This window comes from Myxine glutinosa, chromosome 11, assembly GCF_964187855.1.
Source record: "Myxine glutinosa chromosome 11, kmMyxGlut1.1, whole genome shotgun sequence".
NCBI lineage: Eukaryota > Metazoa > Chordata > Myxini > Myxiniformes > Myxinidae > Myxine > Myxine glutinosa.
In genome coordinates this window covers 125,515,805-125,540,804 of record NC_136271.1, presented here as the reverse complement: position 1 = coordinate 125,540,804, position 25,000 = coordinate 125,515,805, and the positions used below count along the sequence as shown (strand labels likewise).

The 25,000-nt window shown below is 44.9% G+C and overlaps 1 protein-coding gene across 1 annotated transcript in view; it reads right to left on the bottom strand.

Annotated features, from left to right (window-relative positions):
• KCNH1 (potassium voltage-gated channel subfamily H member 1) overlaps positions 1-25,000 on the bottom strand; it is a 728,543-nt gene that overhangs the window by 102,250 nt on the left and 601,293 nt on the right. The window contains exon 10 of the mRNA XM_068131096.2: positions 22,976-23,172. Within this exon, the coding sequence (XP_067987197.1) occupies positions 22,976-23,172 (197 nt within the window). The remainder of the gene's footprint in view (positions 1-22,975; positions 23,173-25,000) is intronic.

Below are 25,000 nucleotides of genomic sequence, written 5' to 3'. Positions count from 1 at the left end.
CACACGTGATCAATATATAAAAGGAGCCCTGCAGTTTATATTACAACACACGTGATCAATATATAAAAGGAGCCCTGCAGTTTATATCACAACACACGTGATCCATACATAAAAGGAGCCCTGCAGTTTATATCACAACACACGTGATCAATATAGAAAAGGAGCCTTGCTGTTTATATCACAACACACGTGATCAATACATAAAAGGAGCCCTGCAGTTTATCCTACAAAACATGTGATCCATATACAAAAGGAGCCCTGCAGTTTATATTACAACACACGTGATCAATATATAAAAGGAGCCCTGCAGTTTATATTACAACACACGTGATCAATATATAAAAGGAGCCCTGCAGTTTATATTACAACACACGTGATCAATATATAAAAGGAGCCCTGCAGTTTATATCACAACACACGTGATCAATATATAAAAGGAGCGCTGCAGTTTATATCACAACACACGTGATCAATATATAAAAGGAGCCCTGCAGTTTATATTACAACACACGTGATCAATATATAAAAGGAGCCCTGCAGTTTATATTACAACACACGTGATCAATATATAAAAGGAGCCCTGCAGTTTATATTACAACACACGTGATCAATATATAAAAGGAGCACTGCAGTGTATTTTACAACACATGTGATCAATATATAAATGGAGCCCTGCAGTTTATATTACAACACACGTGATCAATATATAAAAGGAGCCCTGCAGTTTATATTACAACACACGTGATCAATATATAAATGGAGCCCTGCAGTTTATATTACAACACACGTGATCAATATATAAAAGGAGCACTGCAGTGTATTTTACAACACATGTGATCAATATATAAATGGAGCCCTGCAGTTTATATTACAACACACGTGATCAATATATAAAAGGAGCCCTGCAGTTTATATTACAACACACGTGATCAATATATAAAAGGAGCCCTGCAGTTTATATTACAACACACGTGATCAATATATAAAAGGAGCCCTGCAGTTTATATCACAACACACGTGATCAATATATAAAAGGAGCACTGCAGTGTATTTTACAACACATGTGATCAATATATAAATGGAGCCCTGCAGTTTATATTACAACACACGGGATCAATATTGTTATGAATTTGGGTGGTGATATATAGATTATAATAGATCTGAGTAGGTACCATGCTTCGTGTGTACGGTAAGGAAAACTACCCTGTAATAAGTTCTTCATGTGTAGGCGTTTTGTCGGGCAAGATGTATGATTGTGAATCTACCAGGAGATTCGTGTGTTAAGTAGTGTAGGGAATAATGAGTAGAGCCCTTGTATGTCTCACCTGGTTCGCCAAACCTTTGTCCCTTTTGGCACTGCAGACCACATAGACACTTAGTGAGGATTCCTTAGTACAACATTAATAATGCCCCCCCCCCCCCCGACATGACCTTGGAAAAAAGCAGGCCAGGACACCGCCGATAATGGCCGCCGCCATTTACACCTCCAAGAGGCCTATCCACCTCGCATAGCACGTGCTATGACCATGGAGTAGGGGACGGGAGTGAGTGACGCAGTGGGCATGCACAGAGGTGAGTCGGTGGAGGCTCTGATTTGTTGGCAGCGCATCAGAGCTGACGTCACCGGCCAAGGTCATATAAAGAAGAGCGCGCAGAACTGAGCGGCAGTTAGTTGCCGAATGCCATTGCGCAGTTGAGGTCAGTTCAAAGAATGCCAGGCAGTTTGTTTGAGGTGCGCATGGGCAGAGTTGGCAGTTGATCCCGAGCAGTTGGATTCCTGGCAGTGCAGTGCAGAGCCCGAGTCCGTTTTGAGCAGTTGGGCTTGAGACGCGGCAGGACTTTGGCCCGGAGTCGATCTCGTGTGGAGCCGCTAGCCTGAGTGGGACGCGCGGCGCTTGGAGCGAGCCCTTGTGGGACTTGGAGCGAAGGACCTCATGGTGTGCGGTCAGGCCGGGCGGAGCGGTGTTGGACAGCAGCCAAGGAAGACGATGAGACAGATAAGCCCGAGCTCCGCATACATTTTGCACAAAAAACATGTTTCTTTCGTAATTCATAATCCCTCGTTTTGTTTCTGAAGTCGGTGTGCGGGATCCCGATTTAAGATATTTATTACCGGCGCGTGCTTTTCCTGTCCTTGCTTTTCCCAATAAACCCTTATATTATTTTCTGTACATATTCCTGAACGCAGTTTTCTGGGTGGTTGATTTTCACAGTTGAGGCTGCAGGGCTCTCGTCGTTCCCCTCCATCCTGCGCACTTGGGGCTTTTGGTTTTGGAATCCGCCATTGAGTTTTCGCCTCGGGAGTTAAAGCCTTCGTGATCGGCATCCGCAACTCTAGTGTTAATCGGAGTTGCGCGACAATATAAAAGAGGGGCCCTGCAGTTTATATTACAAAACACGTGATCAATATATAAAAGGAGCACTGCAGTTTATATTAAAACACACGTGATCCATATATAAAAGGAGCCCTGCAGTTTATACAACACACATGATCAATATATAAATGGAGCCATGCAGTTTATATCACAAAAACGTGATCAATATGTAAAAGGAGCCCTGCAGTTTATATTACAACAAACGTGATCAATATATAAATGGAGCCCTGAAGTTTATATAACAAAACACGTGATCAATATATAAAAGGAGCACTGCAGTTTATATTAAAACACATGTGATCCATATATAAAAGGAGCCCTGCAGTTAATACCACAACACACGTGATCAATATATAAAAGGAGCCCTGCAGTTTATATCACAACACACGTGATCAATATATAAAAGGAGCCCTGCAGTTTATATTACAACAACCGTGATCAATATATAAAAGGAACCCTGCAGTTTATATCACAACACACGTGATCAATATATAAATGGAGCCCTGCAGTTTATACTACAACACACATGATCAATATGTAAAAGGAGCCCTGCAGTTAATACCACAACACACGTGATCAATATATAAAAGGAGCACTGCAGTTTATATTACAACACACGTGATCAATATATAAAAGGAGCCTTGAAGTTTATATTACAACAAACGTGATCAATATATAAAAGGAACCCTGCAGTTTATATCACAACACACGTGATCAATATATAAATGAAGCCCTGCAGTTTATACTACAACACACGTGATCAATATATAAAAGGAGCCCTGCAGTTAATACCACAACACACGTGATCAATATATAAAAGTCGCACTGCAGTTTATATTACAACACACGTGATCAATATATAAATGGAGCCCTGCAGTATATATCACAACACACGTGATCAATATATAAAAGGAGCCCTGCAGTTTATATCACAACACACGTGATCAATAAAAACAAGGAGCACTGCAGTTTATACAACACACGTGATCAATATATAAAAGGAGCCCTGCAGTTTATACTACAACACACGTGATCAATATATAAAAGGAGCCCTGCAGTTTATTTCACAACACACGTGATCAATATATAAAAGGAGCACTGCAGTTTATAATACAACAAACGTGATCAATATATAAAAGGAGCCCTGCAGTTTATCACAACACACATGATCAATATATAAATGAGCCCTGCAGTTTATATAGCAACAAACGTGATCAATATATAAAAGGAGCACTGCAGTTTATATTACAACACACATGATCAATATATAAAAGGAGCCCTGCAGTTTATCACAACACACATGATCAATATATAAAAGGAGCCCTGCAGTTTATATTACAACACATGTGATCAATATATAAATGGAGCCCTGTAGTTTATATCACAACACACGTGATCAATATGTAAAAGGAGCCCTGCAGTTTATATCACAACACACGTGATCAATATATAAAAGGAGCACTGAAGTTTATATTACAACACACGTGATCAATATATAAAAGGATCCCTGCAGTTTATACAACACATGTGAACAATATATAAAAAGAGCCCTGCAGTTTACATCACAACACACGTGATCAATATATAAAAGGAGCCCTGCAGTTTACATCACAACACACGTGATCAATATATAAAAGGAGCCCTGCAGTTTACATCACAACACACGTGATCAATATATAAAAGGAGCCCTGCAGTTTATACAACACATGTGAACAATATATAAAAGGAGCCCTGCAGTTTATATTACAACACACGTGATCCATATATAAAAGGAGCCCTGCAGTTTATACTACAACACACATGATCAATATATAAAAAGAGCCCCCCAGTTTATATTACAACACACGTGATCCATATATAAAAGGAGCCCTGCAGTTTATACTACAACACACATGATCGATATATAAAAAGAGCCCTGCAGTTTATATTACAACACACGTGATCCATATATAAAAGGAGCCCTGCAGTTTATACTACAACACACATGATCGATATATAAAAAGAGCCCTGCAGTTTATATTACAACACACGTGATCCATATATAAAAGGAGCCCTGCAGTTTATACTACAACACACGTGATCAATATATAAAAGGTGCACTGCAGTTTATGTTACAAAACATGTGATCCATATATAAAAAGAGCCCTGCAGTTTATCACATGATCAATATATAAAAGGAGCACTGCAGTTTATGTTACAAAACATGTGATCTATTTATAAAAAGAGCCCTGCAGTTTATCACAACACACGTGATCAATATGTAAAAGGAGCCCTGCAGTTTATATTACAACACATGTGATCAATATATAAAAGGAGCCCTGCAGTTTATGTTAGAAAACATGTGATCAATATATAAAACGAGCCCTGCAGTTTATATTACAACACACGTGATCAATCTATAAAAGGAGCACTGCAGTTTATATTGCAACACACGTGATCAATATATAAAAGGAGCCCTGCAGTTTATCACATGATCAATATATAAAAGGAGCACTGCAGTTTATGTCACAAAACATGTGATCCATATATAAAAGGAGCCCTGCAGTTTATCACATACACAAACACAACAACAGGCATTTTAAAAGGCCATTTTCCCTGCAAGAGCGGGGGTTAGCCTGCAGTTTATCACATGATCAATATGTAAAAGGAGCCCTGCAGTTTATGTTACAAAACATATGATGCATATATAAAACGAGCCCTGCAGTTTATCACATGATCAATATATAAAAGGAGCTCTGCAGTTTATGTTACAACATATGTGATCCATATATAAAAGGAGCCCTGCAGTTTATATTACAACACACGTGATCAACATATAAAAGGAGCCCTGCAGTTTATATTACAACACACGTGATCAACATATAAAAGGAGCCCTGCTGTTTATATCACAACACACGTGATCAATATATAAAAGGAGTCCTGCAGTTTATATTACAACACACGTGATCAATATATAAAAGGAGTCCTGCAGTTTATATTACAACACATGTGATCAATATATAAAAGGAGCCCTGGTGTTTATATCACAACACACGTGATCAATATATAAAAGGAGTCCTGCAGTTTATATTACAACACATGTGATCAATATATAAAAGGAGTCCTGCAGTTAATATCACAACACACGTGATCAATATATAAAAGGAGCCCTGCAGTTTATGTTACAACATATGTGATCCATATATAAAAGGAGGCCTGCTGTTTACACCCCCACCCCCCCTTCCCACGCCTCCTCCCCCCGAGCCCTCTCCCTCCCACATATCGCCCTGCTCTTAGATGTTGTGTGCTCTCAAGTGTTTATGTGCTTCCCATTCTCTTGTCTTCCGCTCCCTCTTTTTATATATTTTGTTTGTCTGGTTGATTTGTTTGTGAAGTAAATGTCAGCTCTTTCACGAGCCTCGAATCAGTATACAAAAAACACACGTGATCAATATATAAAAGGAGTCCTGCTGTTTATATTACAACACACGTGATCAATATATATAAAAGGAGCCCTGCTGTTTATATCACAACACACGTGATCAATATATAAATGGAGCCCTGCAGTTTATGTTACAAAACATGTGATCCATATATAAAAAGAGCCCTGCAGTTTATCACATGATCAATATATAAAAGGAGCCCTGCAGTTTATATCACAACACACGTGATCAATATATAAAAGGAGCCCTGCAGTTTATGTTGCAAAACATGTGATCCATATATAAAAAGAGCCCTGCAGTTTATCACATGATCAATATATTAAAGGAGCCCTGCAGTTTATATTACAAAACATGTGATCCATATATAAAACTAGCCCTGCAGTTTATCACATGATCAATATATAAAAGGAGCTCTGCAGTTTATGTTACAACATATGTGATCCATATATGAAAGGAGCCCTGCAGTTTATATTACAACGCATGTGATCAATATATAAAAGGAGCCCTGCAGTTAATATCACAACACACGTGATCAATATATAAAAGGAGCCCTGCAGTTTATGTTACAAAACATGTGATCCATATATAAAAAGAGCCCTGCAGTTTATCACATGATCAATATATAAAAGGAGCCCTGCAGTTTATGTTACAAAACATGTGATCCATATATAAAAGGAGCCCTGCAGTTTATCACATGATCAATATGTAAAAGGAGCCCTGCAGTTTATGTTACAAAACATGTGATCCATATGTAAAAGGAGCCCTGCAGTTTATCACATGATCAATATATAAAAGGAGCCCTGCAGTTTATATTACAAAACATGTGATCAATATATAAAAGGAGCCCTGTAGTTTATATCACAACACACGTGATCAATATATAAAAGGAGCCCTGCAGTTTATGTTGCAAAACATGTGATCCATATATAAAAAGAGCCCTGCAGTTTATCACATGATCAATATATAAAAGGAGCCCTGCAGTTTATATTACAAAACATGTGATCCATATATAAAACTAGCCCTGCAGTTTATCACATGATCAATATATAAAAGGAGCCCTGCAGTTTGTGTTACAACATATGTGATCCATATATAAAAGGAGCCCTGCAGTTTATATTACAAAACATGTGATCCATATATAAAAAGAGCCCTGCAGTTTATCACATGATCAATATATAAAAGGAGCCCTGCAGTTTATATTACAAAACATGTGATCCATATATAAAACTAGCCCTGCAGTTTATCACATGATCAATATATAAAAGGAGCTCTGCAGTTTGTGTTACAACATATGTGATCCATATATAAAAGGAGCCCTGCAGTTTATATTACAACACACGTGATCAATATATAATAGGAGCCCTGCTGTTTATATCACAACACACGTGATCAATATATAAAAGGAGTCCTGCAGTTTATATTACAACACATGTGATCAATATATAAAAGGAGCTCTGCAGTTAATATCACAACACACGTGATCAATATATAAAAGGAGCCCTGCAGTTTATGTTACAAAACATGTGATCCATATATAAAAAGAGCCCTGCAGTTTATCACATGATCAATATATAAAAGGAGCCCTGCAGTTTATGTTACAAAACATGTGATCCATATGTAAAAGGAGCCCTGCAGTTTACCACATGATCAATATATAAAAGGAGCCCTGCAGTTTATATCACAACACACGTGATCCATATATAAAAGGAGCCCTGCAGTGTCCATGTAAAAGGTTCCTGCTGGGGTATCTGACTAACTAGATGGTATTGATAGAATACTTACCCTGCACAGTCAACTTGTTGCGAGCTAACTCTTCTGTTTTTGAACATTTTTTTTTTCTTTCATTCCAATATGGCTGCTAGACCACGTGAGCGATGACATCATAAATTTATATTCTCTAATATAATTGTTGCATAGATCACGCTCGATACATTTCAAACTGATCAGACTAAGCGTTGTCCCTGTCGAATTATGACGTCATAATTATGGCACCAATGATGTCATCGTTAACAACACCTATTACCCATTAGTCAGGTTCACTATGTTTTTTCGTTCAAAAATTTGGTAGATTAGCAAAACTATACATTTTTGGAATATTCAGAGCATGAGGAATCCAAAAATTAATGTTTACATTTGCGGAGACACCTTTGCGAAAATGACACTCAGGACAGTGATGAAGATCTGTAAAAGCATATTCCTGAACGGTATGGACCTCGTAGATCCTGTGTATAGGACTTATAGTTCAATCTGATACTACCTATAACTTCCTATAACAACCTATAACTTCAAAGGACTTGCAATATCATGTATTATGTAATACAGTTATATCACAAATATAAAGACAGTTTTACCTTTGTTTAAGTTTGAATGTCTGGATGAAATATAAAGACAGTTTGAATGTCTGGCAACAAGATCAAATAGAGGCTGAGTGTACAAAAGAAAGAGGATAGGTCCCAGGACTGAGCCCTGGGGAACGCCAAAGGAATGCGGAGAAGGGGCTGATTTCTGGCCATTGACAACAACTGTTTTCAATTACCTTTGTTTGTTGCTTTTCTATAATCCTGAGCACTATTTTGAGGCCTTTATTGGATTCCTTGACCCAGAAAACATAGGATTAGCATATTTAATTAAGTCTCTAGGTTCACTAGAAGCCGAGATCGCGCAAAATATGTATTTTATGGTGGCCATTTTCAAAATCCAAAATGGCGGCCATGCAGGTGTCTGTGCAAATGCCAACATTGATTTTCAGATTCTCCATGCTCTGAAGATTACAAAAAGGTACAGGTTTGCTAATCCCAAAATTTTGAAAGAAATTATATTTGTTAACATAGTGAACCTGACTATCTTCATCACTGTCCTGAGTGTCATTTTCGCAAAGGTGTCTACGCAAATGTAAACATTAATTTTTGGATTCCTCATGCTCTGAATATTCCAAAAATGTATAGTTTTGCTAATCTACCAAAATTTTGAACGAAATTATATTTGTTAACATCGTGAACCTGACTGCATATGGAGTTCTTTTCAATGAGCCATGTTTAAATTTTTTTGCATGCAGCGGTTTTGGAGATATGGAGGTGCAACATTTTTCGGTTTTCCAAGATGGCGCTTGTACCACATGACCTATGATGTCATGATTATCATTAAAATATTCTGCAGGAGGAGGCGCTCCTATGGTGAAAATTTCGTGCCCATCAGACTAACAGCTGCTGAGAAAAAAATTCACAATGATCGGATAAGTGTTGTACTTGTCGAATTATGACGTCATAACGAAGGCACCGATGACATCATCATTAACATATATTATTCCCCAAGGGGAGTACTTGACAATGAGCCATGTTTAAATTTTTTCCATGGAGCGGTTTCAGAGATATAGAGGTTCAACTTTAAAAAAAAAATCCAAGATGGCGTCTGTACCACGTGACCTATGACGTTATAATTATCATTCAAAAAAATTCTACAGGAGGAGCCACACATTTCCTGAAAATTTAGTGTTCATCGGACTAACAGTTGCAGAGGAAATATTATTTTTCATACTGATCATATCAAGCGTTGTACTTGTCGAATTATGGCGTCATAATGGAGGTACCTATGACATCATCATTAACATATCTTATTCCCCATGGTGAGTACTTGACAATGAGCCATGTTTCATTTTTTTCCAACAAGCAGTTTGGGAGATATAGAGGTGTAACCTTTTTCAAGATGGCGTCCATACCACGTGAACTATGACGTCATAATTATCAGCAAAAAAAATCTACAGGCAGAGGCGCTCCTTCGGTAAAATTGCATGTGAATCGGACCAAAGGTTGCCGAGAAAATGAATTTTTAAAAAATGCAGACACGCACGTACGGCACACGTACGCAAACGAATGCCTAACCCTGTTTTCGCTTTGCGAGCACAGGGTAATAACCCACATGCACGTGTTTGATGTTAGCCCAGTCTGTCACCTGCTGCACTGGAAACCCAACACCTGCATTAAGAAGAAGTGGACGCCACACGTGGGCGTGCTGTCTGTAGCTTGCTGAACCACACCGATCAACAGTGGACCAGACCTGTCGTTATCTCAGGTGAAATGCAAACGTATAATTTGACCAATCAAAATTTACATGAACCATCTCGCTGTGTTTGCTATTCCGATTAAACTATTGCATTGTGGGGTATTTAGCAAAATTACATTTTTACCTTTAGAGCAAATCAACGACTGATGTTTATAGCACTTTGGCTGCATCGCTCACACACCTGTCAATGCCGGTTTCCTGTTGGCTTATCGCACCTGCCATTCTTCATGGCAATACCATTGAAGACAGATGGAGATTGCAACAAATACACCGCACAGGAAAAAGCGTATGCAAGTTATTCAGAATACTTCTCAAAAATAACTGAAAATGTAGAAAAACAAGAACAGAAACAAAACTGCCGACATGTCTCCTTGCAATAGTATTGTAAAAGTTATCGCATGTGTCGCTTTTGGTTACGAATGAAAACTGGTAACCCTCTGGTTGCGTCATGAGTGAGCCTTACGGAGCTGGGTGGCTGATAATAATAATAATAATAATAATAATAATAATGAAGGAGTTGAAGGAGCTGGGGCTCCCACGTCGATCGGAAGAATGGACGCGACAAAAAGCTGGAATTCATCCGAGTTGCTTTAATCAAACCAAACACTCAGGCACTCTGAAAAGCCCGTTTATCGGGCAGCAATATATATACATATTATCCCGGAGCGTTTGCCCAGGAAAGGCGAGAGGGGGCGTGGCCCAGCGTCCTGGCTGCGGCCTGGCAAGTTGAGGGTGAGCCTGCCCGGGCGTCCTGGACGAGCCCGGCATGGTGATCGCTCCGCGTCCTTGATAGGTGCAAGGCGATTGTGAAAACCCAGCGGTAGCCGCTACACATGTCCCCCCAGAATCGACTTGCACCGGCAGGGTCAATTTGAGGGGGGTCCTGATGACCCGGCCGAAGCGACCCCTGGCGGGTCGTGGGAGGGGGTCCGGTGTGGTGGTGGGCGGTCGAGTGGGGGGCACCGTGGACGGGGGGCAGCCTCGCCGCGGCGGAAGGGCCACCCGTGGTGGGTTTTCGACGTCCACGTGCGCCGGCTTGAGGCGGTCCACCGCAATCCGGTCCGCCCTGCCGCCGATGTCGATGACGAACGACTTGTCGTCCCGTCGCAGCACCCGGAAGGGCCCGTCGTACGGCGGCCGGAGTGGCCCCCGATGTGCGTCGTGACGCACAAAAACATACTCCGCTGTGCGAAGTGCTGGGGGGACGTAGGACTGGGGGTCACCGTGGTGGGATGTTGGCACGGGGGCAAACCGTCGGGCGGCCTCCTGGAGGTCCGAGCGCTGGTGAGCTGCGGACCAGGGACTGGTAGCGTCGGGCACGAATTCGCCCGGGACGCGTAGTGCCTGGCCATAGACAAGCTCGGCGGTGGATGCCTGGAGGTCCTCCATGGGGGCCGTGCAGAGGCCCAAAAGGACCCACGGCAGCCTGTCGGCCCAACCGCCGTCTTGAAGGCCGGCCATGAGCGCGGCCTTCATGGAGCGGTGGAATCGCTCGCACAACCCATTTGCTTGGGGGTGGTAGGCCGTAGTACGGTGGAGCTTGACCCCCAGGTTGCGGGCGACCGCGACCCACAGCTCGGAGGTGAACTGTGGTCCGCGGTCTGACGAGATGTCCGCCGGTGCGCCGAAGCGGGCGACCCAGGTGGCGATGAAAGCCTGCGCCACGTCGGTGGTGGTGGTGGAGACGAGGGGAACGGCCTCCGGCCACCTGATGGTCCTGTCCACCATGGTGAGCAGGTGTGTGAACCCCCGTGATGGGGGGAAGGGGCCCACCAGATCCACGTTGACGTGGTCGAAACGTCGTTCGGGCACGGTGAAAGGTGCCAGCGGGGCCTGGGTGTGTCGGTGGACCTTGGCCCGTTGGCAGGCCGTGCAGGTGCTGGTCCAATCACGGACGTCCCGACGAAGGCCATGCCAGACGAATCGCGCCGACACCAGCTTCTGGGAAGCTTTCCGGCCTGGGTGGGAAAGGCCGTGGAGGGAGGCGAAGATGCGGCGTTGCCAGGTGACGGGCATGATGGGGCGAGGCTGGCCTTGGGAGACGTCGCAGAGCAGGACAGTGTCCGCGAAGGGGATGTCGGCCAGGCGGAGGCCCGTGTCCGCCGCCCGGAGGGCTTGCACCGTGGTGTCGGTGGTTTGGTCCGCCGCCATAAGCGCAAAGTCCACGCCCAGGTGGACCGCGTTCACGCTGGCCCGGGAAAGACAGTCGGCCACGGCGTTGTTTTTGCCGGCGACGTGCCGGATGTCCATGGTAAACTCCGACACGGCGGAGAGGTGGCGCTGTTGGCGGGCCGACCACGGCTCCATGACCTTGGCCATGGTGTAAACCAACGGCTTGTGGTCGACGAACGCCGTGAAAGGTCGGCCCTCCAGGAGGTGGCGGAAATGGCGGACGGCCAGGTGTAGACCGAGGAGCTCCCGGTCAAACGTGCTGTATTTGAGCTCGTTCGGCCGGAGCTGCCGGCTGAAAAAAGCGAGTGGCTGCCAAACCCCATTCACCCATTGCTCATGTACGGCGCCCACCGCGTAGTCGGAGGCATCCGTGGTGAGGGCAATGGGAGCGTTGAGCACCGGGTGAGCGAGCAGTGTTGCGTCGGCGAGGGCCCGCTTTGAGCTTTGGAAGGCCGCATCCATTGCTGCGGACCAGGCGATGTCGTGCTTGGCCGGCTTGCCCCGGAGGGCTTCGTAGAGGGGCCGCATGAGTTGAGCAGCGCGGGGCACGAAGCGGTGATAAAAATTCACCATTCCCAGGAATTCCTGCAGGGCCTTTATGGTGCGGGGACGCGGGAACGTGGTGATGGCCTCGACCTTGGTTGGCAGCGGCACGGCCCCGTTCTTGGTGATGTGGTGGCCCAAAAAATCAACGGCCGTCGTGCCGAAGTGGCATTTGGCCGGGTTGACGATGAGGCCGTGCTTGCTGAGGCGCCCGAACAGTGTTCGGAGGTGGAGGAGGTGCTCGGCCCGGGACGTGCTGGCGACGAGGATGTCGTCCAGGTAAACGAAAAGGAACGGCAGGTCACGCAGCACGCCGTCCATCAAGCGCTGGAACGCCTGAGCCGCGTTCTTGAGACCAAACGGCATCCGCAAGAATTCGAATAAGCCGAACGGCGTGATGACTGCCGTTTTAGGGACGTCAGCTGCCCTGACAGGTACCTGGTGATATCCCCGTATGAGATCAATTTTCGAAAAAATGACCCGTCCCGCCAGACGGGCGGAGAAGTCTTGGATATGCGGGATCGGGTACCTGTCGGGGGTGGTAGCGTCATTGAGACGGTGGTAGTCGCCACACGGGCGCCATCCACCCCCCGGCTTTGGCACGATGTGCAGTGGCGAGGCCCACGCGCTATCGGAGCGCCGCACGATGCCGAGGTGCTCCAATGCGTCGAATTCGGCCTTCGCCACGGCGAGCTTGGCTGGGTCGAGGCGGCGGGCCCTGGCATAGACCGGCGGGCCCGTGGTTGGTATGTGGTGCTCGATCCCATGCCGTACTGCGACGGCCGAAAACGTCGGCCGCGTGAGGGCCGGGAACTCCGTGAGCAGGCGAGCAAACTCGTTCGCCGCCGGGACGGCGCATGCCAGCTCGGTCGGCGCGGAGCTGCTCAATGTGCATACCAGGGAGCTGAAGGTTTCGGCGTTGATTAAACGACGCCGTTGGACGTCCACCAGCAGTCCGTGTGCGCAGAGGAAGTCGGCGCCTAGCAGAGCCATGGGCACGTTTGCGGTTACAAATGTCCAAGCAAAGCGTTGGCCGCCGAAGCAGAGGGTGACGTTGCACGGGCCGAAGGTGCGGATGGTCGATCCGTTGGCCGCAACCAAGGAGGGGCCGCAAACCGCAGATTGCCTGTCCTGGTCAGAGGCGGGTATGACGCTCAGTTGGGCACCGGTGTCGCACAGGAAGCGCCGTCCGGACGCTTTATCCGTGATGAACAGTAAGTTGCCCGTGTGGCCGGCGCTCATGGCTGGTAATGAACGCCGGCCTGGCCGTTTCCCGGCCTGCCGAAGGTGCACGGGGGTCGGCATGTCCGGGCCTTCTGTCCGAACCTGGCATGATAGTAACACCACGCTTGGTCAGGTGGAGGCCCCGGTCGTCGTGCTGGAGGTGGTCGGCTCGGTGTAGCGGCCGCCAATTGCGTCAGCAGTTCGGTCGTCGACCGTGCCGGGTGCTCGGGCGCCATGGGTGTTGCGTCGGACGGCGGTGGGTCCCATGTCGCCGCTGCGATGCGCTGTCCTGCGGCGGAGATCTTGTCGGCTTCTCTGGCAAGGGCCCGGGGATCTGTGATCGTCGTGCTTGCCAGGGCGAGGCGTACCGGGTTAGGCAGCTGACGGAGGAACAGCTCCCGGAACAGGAATGCCGGAGAGTGCTCGCCGAGCAGTGAAAGCATGTAGCCATTCGCTCGGAAGGGCGTGTGTCGCCGAGCTCGGGCAGGTCGAGCAGGCGCCGTGCGCGTTCCGCCGATGGGAGGGCGAAAGCGTCGAGGAGAAGCTTCTTAATCGCGCCGTATTTGTCAGCGGCTGGCGGGCTCTCGAGGAGGCTCAGGGCGCGGGCCGCGGTGGCCAAACCGAGCGCTGCTACCACATGGTGGAAGCGGGTGTCGTCGGCCGTGATGCCTCGCAGGGCGAACAGGGAATCCGCCTGTGCGAACCAAACCGCCGCGTGAGCCTCCCAGAAGGTAGGCAGTTTAAGGGCGACTGCCGTGTCCATGTTGGTAGGTCACCAATGAAGGAGCTGGGGCTCCCACGTCGATCGGAAGAATGGACGCGACAAAAAGCTGGAATTCATCCGAGTTGCTTTAATCAAACCAAACACTCAGGCACTCTGAAAAGCCCGTTTATCGGGCAGCAATATATATACATATTATCCTGGAGCGTTTGCCCAGGAAAGGCGAGAGGGGGCGTGGCCCAGCGTCCCGACCGAGGCCTGGCAAGTTGAGCGCTGGCCTGCCCGGGCGTCCTGGACGAGCCCGGCATGGTGATCGCTCCGCGTCCTTGATAGGTGCAAGGCGATTGTGAAAACCCAGCGGTAGCCGCTACAGAGTCTTATATAGCCCCATCAAGCAGAATAAACTACCCTCATGGCGCTTTACATTATTATGCGAATGCACACACACCGCACACACACACACACACACAAACATACACACACACACACACACACACAGACACACCTTCACTCTTGCCCTATTCCTCTCCCTCCCCATTCAAAACCCACAGATGTATACTCCCCCTCTTCCTCCCCTCCCTCCCCCGCACATGTACACAGACATACTCTCGATCTCTGTCCCACCTCAAACCAAAGGGAAAACAGGACTTAGGCTTTGAAAGACTTGTGAAACAGATAGGTTTTGAGGGAGGTTTTAAAGGCAGGAAGAGAGTCAACATGTCGAACAGAGGAAGGCAAGTCATTCCAGAGCAGAGGTGCAGCAAAGGAAAAGGATTTCTCGCCAAACGACTTGGTGTTGGAGCGCGGCGGCTCTAAGGTCATAGAGTCGTCGCTTGAACGAAGCCGTCACCGAGGTTCATAGAGAGTGAGCAAATCAGAGAGATAGTGAGGTCCCGTTCCACACAATGATTTATAACATAGTGTGCAAATTTTGTATTGCACACGAGCAGAGACAGGCAGCCAGTGTAAAGATTCAAGGAGCGGAGTAACATGGTCAGACTTCTTCGCCTTACAGACAAGACGAGCGGCAGAGTTTTGAACCATTTGTAACTTATCCAAGAGAAACTGAGGGCAGCCAGCATACAAAGAATTACAATAGTCCAGCCTTGAGAGGACAAGGGCACAGACCAGAGTTAGAGCAGCTTGAGGAGTAAAAAAGTGGCGAATGGATGCGATCTTTCGCAGCTGAAAGTATGCTGATTTGCAAGTTTGAAGTACTTGCTTGGAAAATGTCATGTTACAGTCGAAAACCACACCAAGGTTCTTGGCCGACGAAACAAAGTTTACATCGGTTTCACCAACATGAATAGTGGTTAGTCCTTGAGCCAACCGGCCATATTTTGAAGTGAATGCTCCGGCGGGGGGAGTAATTCTCATTATGATTTTCCATTAGACCAATGTCTCAAGTGTCAGAAAAGGTGTGATGGACATCTGAGAACGGTAGCTTAGTGCCCAGATGGACGCCATCTTTGAAACCACCCAGCTCGAAAATGCCCATTTGTTGGGGTACATTGTTGCACGTGTATCTGGACTTCTATACTAGCTATCGATGTGCGGTTGACGACTAAATATACGTCCGATGTGTACCGTCTAAATAAAAAATAATATGAAGCATTTTGTTTTAGATTAATTATTATAAAAATCAATTATCGAAAAAAAATCATATATTTTTCAATATTTTATTATTAGACTTGTACTTTTTTTAGTGAAACAACACTGGTATGATTTTCCAAATTATGCATTGTGCTACACCGTTTATCTGTCTATAAAAATAACTCAAAAACTAAAACATATCATCCACCACGAGTGTACACAAAAAATATATGAAAAGGCATGCACTTTCCACAAACCGAAACTATGTCAGTTGGAATTTCCCGCCGATAATCAACCCACAGAACCCAGTGCCGAAAGTGACGTCAGTCTATTCTATATCTATATTCTATATTCTATATCTCAGTCTGAGATTTGTTGCGGTGACCTGATTAATTTCTGAGGGGGGGGGGGGGGGGGTGGGTGGCTTAAGAACTAAAAGTGAACATGTTAGATGGCGCCACATACAACTCTATTATAGAGTTGTATTGTGGCGCCATCTAACATGTTCACTGACTTGGATGAGTATGTCTATGTAAGCTGGCGAGCTTTTCGGATATCGGAGTAATCTAACGTCAGTCTTTTTGTTCTTTCAGCTGAGATGGCCGGTGTCGAGGCAAAACGGGCGAAGATTGAACCTGAGTCCGGAACGTGCATCCTGTGCAGCAAGAAGTCGCCACTCTCTGAACTAAGCAAGGCAGCGGGCAACAGTTCTTGGAAGACATTGTGTGACGCAGCCGCAGTTAGAAACTTTTATCCAATTCTAAAGCTAGTCCAAGAAGGCGCAGTTGAACTTCCTAATATTCCAATATTATACCATAGGGCTTGTAGATCAGACTTCACTCACAAAAACCACCTAGCTACTTTGACCAATGCAGCTAGAAGTTCTTCAGTTGATACTGGCGATGCGGTGCGACGGCGATCATCACGGGAAGAGACAGGATCAACTTCAACGGTCTACGATGATAAATGCATTTTTTGCCAGCGTGCTTCAAAATTCATAAAAGGCAGTCGTACCCGTGAAACAGTTGTCTTGGCTGTTGAACTTCGAGCAGATAAGACAATAAGAGATGCTGCGACAGCTCGCAATGATGAGAGAGTTTTGGCATTGACTACACGAGATATGGTTGCAGCTGAGGCTCACTACCACTTCTCCTGCTATAGAAACTACACACGGCCCCAAAAACCTCAAGTAGAAACTGACATTGAAGATAATATCGAGAAAAAAGAAATGATACGATGTATATTCAATTTCATTCGCACTGACTTGTTCTTGAACCCGAGGATTGTTCCAATAGTTGATGTTGCAACAGATATCCTGTCTTCAGATACATTTTCAGTTGATGTTCGTGACTCCATCAAGAAGAATCTGCAGCGCACATTACAAAGAGAGTTTGGAGAATCGCTCATCTTCTTCAATGTGAAACACCGTGTATACTTGATGCCCGATAATCTGACAAAGCGAGAGATTGCTGCAGAGTGCGTAAACCTGAAAGCAGAAGTGAAAGCATTTGAACGAACGGACGGTGAAAGTAACATTGTGCGTGCAGCTACTTCACTGCGACACCAGATCAAAGATGCTCATTACAATGAACGTTGGCCGCCTCAGCCAGCAGAACTCACTTCAGATTACGTGAAGATACCAGATTCTCTTCGTGTATTTCTGCATACTTTGATTTGCGGGAGTGGGGGTAGCTCTGCGCGTGCCGACACACTGGTATGGTCGATGGCTCAAGATATCATCAATGCTGTACACCGGGGTACCATCAGAACATCGAAGCATGTCCTACTTCCGTGGGTCATGAAAACGCTCACCGGTAATACAGAGGTCATCAGAATATTGAATCGACTCGGGCACGGATGTTCGTACACAGTTCTGGAAGAAATCGAGACAGCGCTATGCATAGACAAATTAGCAAGTGTGGAGAAAGATACAGTACCACTTCCGTCACATGTGCACCCTTCGGTCCCGACTGTATTAGCATTCGATAACATCGACAGGCTAGAGGAATCGCTGAGTGGTGGCGGAACATCGCATCGCGTCAACGGTATCATCGTCCAACCGAAGTCGCAGTCGTGTTTGCCGCCCCAACCTCCATCGGCAGTATCCAAAGCAGATAAGAAGCGATCTATCCCGTCATCCAGCGATTTAGTTCCAATATACAGCGGTGGGAAACGAGAGGGCCCACCTGCAATCAAGCCTGCAGATCTTCCTGACACTCTTGCAGGCGCAACATCCCTTGCGCAGCGCCGAAATCACGTATGGATTATGACTCGCATGCTGGAACCATGCGACCAGACAATCAGTTCGTGGACTGGTTTCAACATCATGACTAGAGATCGTGTTCAGGTGACGGAAGATGTAGTTGGCTACCTGCCGGACTATAAACGCGCCTGCCACAGATATGGCAACAGTGCAAGAAATCCTCAGAGAAGCTCTGAACATCATGTCATCACTTCAGCTTGAGCGTGAAAGGGTCAATGAAAAAAACGAACAAAGCTGCACTTGCGAAACACATGGAAGGTCTTGTGGAACCAGCCGAGAACGTTGACAAGCGAAGTGCAACAATAATTGATGCGATGGCTCTCATACAAAAGATGCATGGCGAGAACGACACGTTCGAAGAACTATCTGACCGCATCCTTGCTGCAGCGCTTCACGCTGGTCAAGGCAGTGAGCGCATCGATGTTGTCTTTGACACATACACAGAAGAATCCATCAAAGCAGCTGAGCGTGTGAACCGCGGTTCAAATGAAGGCATCAGTTTCAGCGAGATCAGACCCGCACACAAAATCATGAACTGGCGGCGTCTCCTTGCTTGCAGCCAGACAAAGGAGAAACTGGTTGTGTTTCTGGCGGAGTCGTGGAAACATGAAACAAATCGCGAAAAGCTAGGCAACAGAACACTGTATGTCACCTGTGGTGAAAAATGTCTGGTACTGACCCGCGATAGGTGGAAGTTGGTGCAAGCACTCGAATGTAGCCACGAGGAAGCAGACACGCGTATGTTTCTCCACGCAAAGCACGCCGCTACCCACTACAAGACGATCATCTTAGTGGCAGATGACACCGACGTTCTGATCATCAGTCTTCATCTCAGCAGAACCATCGATAGTCAGCTCTTCATCAGACGAGGAACAAAGGTTCGAGTCAGAATGATCGACGTTGGAAAGTTGGCTGCGGTATTGGGGTCTGGAGTTTGCAGTGCATTGCCAGGGCTTCATGCATGGAGCGGGTGTGACACTGTGAGTGCTCTGGCTAGCCAAGGAAAGATAAAGGCTTTGAAGCTTGTGCAAGCGAATGAGCTGTATCTTCAAGCATTCACAGATCTGGGATCTTCGTGGAATGTACCAACAAACGTCTTCAATAGCATTCAGGCCTTCACGTGTCAGCTGTACGCCAAGAACACGAAGATCGTCGGTGTTAATTCGCTCCGTTATCACATGTTCTGTGCAAAGAAGGGCCAGATCGAATCTGGACAATTGCCGCCTTGTGAAGACTCCTTGATGCAGCATACGCTTAGGGCCAACTATCAGGCGGCTATCTGGCGACGCAGCCTTGAAAACCTACCAGACGTCCCAACACCATCAGCAGGACATGGTTGGGAACTCGATGATGGCGGTTCGCTCACAATCCGATGGATGGCGGGTCTACCAGCTCCAGATGTCGTCTTGAATCTCATCTCATGCACATGCAGAAGGACGTGTCGACCGTCAGATTGCTCCTGCATACTGAATGGGTTGAAGTGCACTGTTGTGTGTAAGCTGCAGGGATGCTCCAACATGGTGCAGGATGATGCTATCGTGGCTCAGGATGCCAATGACTCTGATGGCGACTCTGATGATTAACTTTGTGTGCACTGTATATTGTATAGCATATGTTGTTCTCTATTATAATGCAGGCCAAATTGCCTGAAAATCTTTATAGACAGATAAACGGTTTAGCAAAATGTATAATTTGGAAGATCATACCGGTGTTATTTGACTAAAACATGACATGTTCAATGATACCTCCGCTTGCTTATTAGGAATATACATCGTATGGTGTTAAAATCAGCTCCATACGTCTTTCCAAACTCTAGTAATGAATAATTAATATAATTGGCGGCCATTTTGAAATCCAAGATGGCCACCAAAGTGCAGATTTCCTATGTAACAATTTCCGCCTGCTTATTAGATATCGTATGGGTGTTAAAATCCTCTCCGTACGACATTCCTAACTTGCGTTATCGTCAGAATAGATAATGCCAGCGGCGGCCTAAGTCATTTTATGCCTCTTTACATTTATTTGTTGTAAACTCGTGGTGGATGATATGTTTTAGTTTTTGAGTTATTTTTATAGACAGATAAACGGTGTAGCACAATGCATAATTTGGAAAATCATACCAGTGTTGTTTCACTAAAAAAAGTACAAGTCTAATAATAAAATATTGAAAAAATATATGATTTTTTTTCGATAATTGATTTTTATAATAATTAATCTAAAACAAAATGCTTCATATTATTTTTTATTTAGACGGTACACATCGGACGTATATTTAGTCGTCAACCGCACATCGATAGCTAGTATAGAAGTCCAGATACACATGCAACAATGTACCCCACCAAATGGGCATTTTCGAGCTGGGTGGTTTCAAAGATGGCGTCCATCCGGGCACTAAGCTACCGTTCTCAGATGTGCATCACACCTTTTCTGACACTTGAGACATTGGTCTAATGGAAAATCATAATGAGAATTACTCCCCCCGCCGGAGCATTACTTTTGGTCTGGCTCAAGGACTAGGTAGGAAGTGAACATTGTAGAGGACATCTGTGCGATCTTACAATCAGAGACTCTGTTTTAGCATCGTTCAGCTGAAGTTTGTTTTGGGTCATCCACGCCTTCACGTCGGCAATACAGCCTTCTAACACTTCAACAGTGGGCACGATTTGTTGAATCGTGCTTCCTTTGTACAGCTGATTGTCGTCCGCAAAGGCGTGGTGATCAACTGAATGTCTGGCAACAAGATCAAATAGAGGCTGAGTGTACAAAAGAAAGAGGATAGGTCCCAGGACTGAGCCCTGGGGAACGCCAAAGGAAAGCGGAGAAGGGGCTGATTTCTGGCCATTGACAACAACTGTTTGCACTCTATCAGTAAGATAGGACATCAGCCAAGAAAGTGGAGTACCAGTTATACCAAATGTGATTTCAAGACGACGAATTAAGACACTATGGTCAAGCGTGTCAAAGGCGGCAGACAAGTCCAAAAGAGCAAGAACGGAAACCTTACCACAGTCAAGGGAGGTCAGAAGATCATTGGTTATTCTTAGGAGAGCGGTCTCGGAGCTATGGCCTGGTCTATATGCTGACTGGCGAGAATTGAAAAGATTATTTGAAGCTAGATGGTCATTCATCTGTGATAGCACAAATCTTTCTGTGATCTTTGACAGGAAAGACAGGTTGGAGATAGGACGGTAATTTTTCATGTCGTTAAGGTCAAGGGTGGGCTTTTTAAGAAGTGGTTTAACAAGAGCTTGTTTAAAGAGAAGCGGAAATGAACCCGTAGTCAGCGAATCATTGATAACTGCAGTAATAAATGGGAGGAGGGTGTCCAAACACTCAATAAACAAATCGATGGGAAGGGGGGTCGAGATCACATGTTTTTGTGTTTGACTTGAGGATTGTACATTTGACAATTTCCTCAGTAACAGGAGGTAAACGAACTAAGAGGTCGTCCGTGAAAGCAGTGTTCAGCATCATCGAAGGAAAGGAGTGACTGCTTGTCAAGATTGTTTCTTATTGACTGAATTTTATTGTGAAAGAAATGCAGGAAGCGTTGGGGTAGTTCGTTTTGAGGAAACACAGTGGGAAGAACGGATTTATTTTTGGTGGCAAACAGGCGGTTGGTAATGCTGAACAGTTGCTTGCAGGAGGAGCTCCTAGTAATCCGATCAGAAATATATGACGTTTTTGCTTTCAGAATGATTTTTATGAAGAGGCCTTTAGCTATGCAGTGCCCCGGCACATCCCGGGCAGGAATTTGTAATGTGTTCATGGTGCCAGCGATAGCTCTTTACCAAGGACACCGTGGGACTGTAACGTCCATAAAGTAATGTTATCAGACGGGTCGCCCAGTTTAACCTCCATCCGTTGCCTGTGAAACACAGGGATGACAAGTTTATGGCTGGGTCGAGATTTGAACCCAGACTAGACGGTTCAGAGGCAAAGTTTAGTTAAAATTGAATTTTTAAAATTCAGGAGTTTTAAATTTTACGTTTTAAATTTTAAAGTTTAAGAGGAAAATTCTATTTAAAATGTTTTTTTATTTTTATTTCAAAATTATATTTAATTTAGTGAAATGCAAAACACATTTGCGAAATTACAGGAGTGCAAAAATATGCCGAAAAGTTTTTTCTAAGCACTGGAATGCCATCCGTTAACGTCCGTCAATCGACATATAGACGTCGTATATATATATATAATATATAATATATAATTATATATATATATATATATTTATATATATATATATATATATATGTATATATATATATATATATATATTATATATATATATATATATATATATATTATATATATATATATATATATATATATATATATATATATATATATATATATATATATATGTATATATATATATTATATATATTATATATATGTATATATATATATATTATATATATATATATGTATATATATATATATATATATATGTATATATATATATATATATATATATATTATATATATATATATAGGTGCCATATCTAGTACAACACATTGCGGCAGGAGACATGACCACAGCATCCTCAAATGGATTTTTCAACGAAATAAATCAGTGCAATATGGAGACAAGAGTACTGACCCGCTTTCGAAGGTTGTAAGTGAGGATGAGGTTGCGTGCGAATGAGGCCGCGAAGCCTGTGTAGAAAGAGAGAACCTTCATGAGGGCATCACGACGGATAATGTGCAGGTCACAGTAGGTGAGGGCCCGGACGTTAGCGCATGACTGGGCCAGGATACTCTCTTTCCAGAAGACGTCACCAAACACGTCCCCCTTTCCTAGCATGGCAGAACAATAAGGATAAGACTGTGATTTGAAATATATATATATATATATATATATAAATAATTATTTTTTTCAAGCTGTGTAGAAGTCAAAAACTGAACAAGTAATGAGAAAATTTGACAATTCTCACAAACTACAAACAGCAAGGAAAATGTCAAACAAGGCAACCATTTCTTTTGTTACACAGAAAACCAGAGCTCATAAAAGATAGGGAATCGAACAGGAGAATGGCCAGGAGAAAGACGAGTGTGACAATATTGGAATTTGGCTGAGAAAAGCTCCCGTAAGCTTCTATAAGTCTAGCCTCAAGCTGGTGAATCTCTCCTTATGGCTCCAATAAGACTTTCAGGAAAGTTTGAGGAGTATTTTTTTTTAATGAAGTTTGGATAATGGCTCGGTTGAGCAAGCAATGATTCAATGCCAATAATCCAGGGGTTCTGTTTCCACAGCAAAGTTATATCACTTGGACTGCCATTAAACAAGAGCATTATACAGGAGATTCCTCAACAATTTGAACAAAACACATGATGTGGTTCTCTTCTTCAATGTAAGTATACACACACACACACACGTATATTTATATATATATTTATATATATATATATATATATATATATATATATATATATATATATATATATATATATATATATATTGTTACGGTTTTCAGAACCGGCACTTGTAAATAATAATCCATTGTAAATAATTCCCTGTAAATATTCCCATTTTTCAAAGGTCAAAGGTCAAAGGTCGCACCGTAGTTAGGCCATATTACAACATGTAGCTCACCATAAAACCTTTAGTTATTTCATTAGTATGTGTTTTAGTCAAGGCTGTGTTCCCAATAGTTTGACTCTGCGTTGCATTAATCAAATAACATAGGCCCTTTTTCAATCCCATTCATTTTGCGGCTTGGCCTCCCTCCAAATTGTACTACGCGCCTCTGCCAGCCGCAGCCGCCTCAGCGCTCGCTCCAAACGCCATTAACCATGCGGTCAGAGCGGAGAAAAAGGGGGGAGGAGTTATCGGAGCGAGGCATAGCCCTGTTAAGGGCGGAGTCGATGAGCTCTCGTGACCAACCAGGGCCGAGGCGAGCTCACCGGTGGGTGTGTCCAAAAGGCACGCGGCTTGATACGCGAGCACGTAATATAAGCGCTCACGTGGGACTACTTAGGGAGTCTCTGAGTCTGCCGGAGAGAGTCGGAGTCTGAGTTTGCCGGGGAGAGTGACACCGTTGGAGTGAGAGTGACGAGAGAATGAGATCCACGACAAGAGACGCGGGTGGAGAGTCATGCGTCACGAGTCACGATTCCTCCGATTCACAGATGCAATTCCTCCCCGACATATGAACCCCCCCACCCCCCCCTCCCCCGCATGTAAGGTCCGCTCGAGCCGACAATACCAACCGTGCTGCCTGCCAGGTTTCGCGGCGGAACCGGGGCCTGAACCGAGGTGGAGCGTGGACCGGAGTGGAGCGTGAACCGGGGCCGGAGCCAACGCTGGCCCATCTGCTTGGACCTTCCTTCCTGCTATTCCCCTTTCGTGTAAGTCTGTTTGTGTTGTCCTGGGCGTGTTAATTAAGACTGTATAAGGCTGCACTGTGTGTTCTTTTTCTTCCTGGTAATTGTAAATTGTATAATAAATTCCTGTGTTCTTCCTTTACTTTGGTTTCCTCTCCATCCGATCGTTTTAGTGATTTCTCAATTGAATATACGTGGCATGATTAGAACCGCTCAGAATCGGGTTAGTGTTTTTGCTAACGGCTCGAATCGCGGATTGCTAAACCGCCCGGCATTTCCACCTGTCCATGGTTCGAGCGGG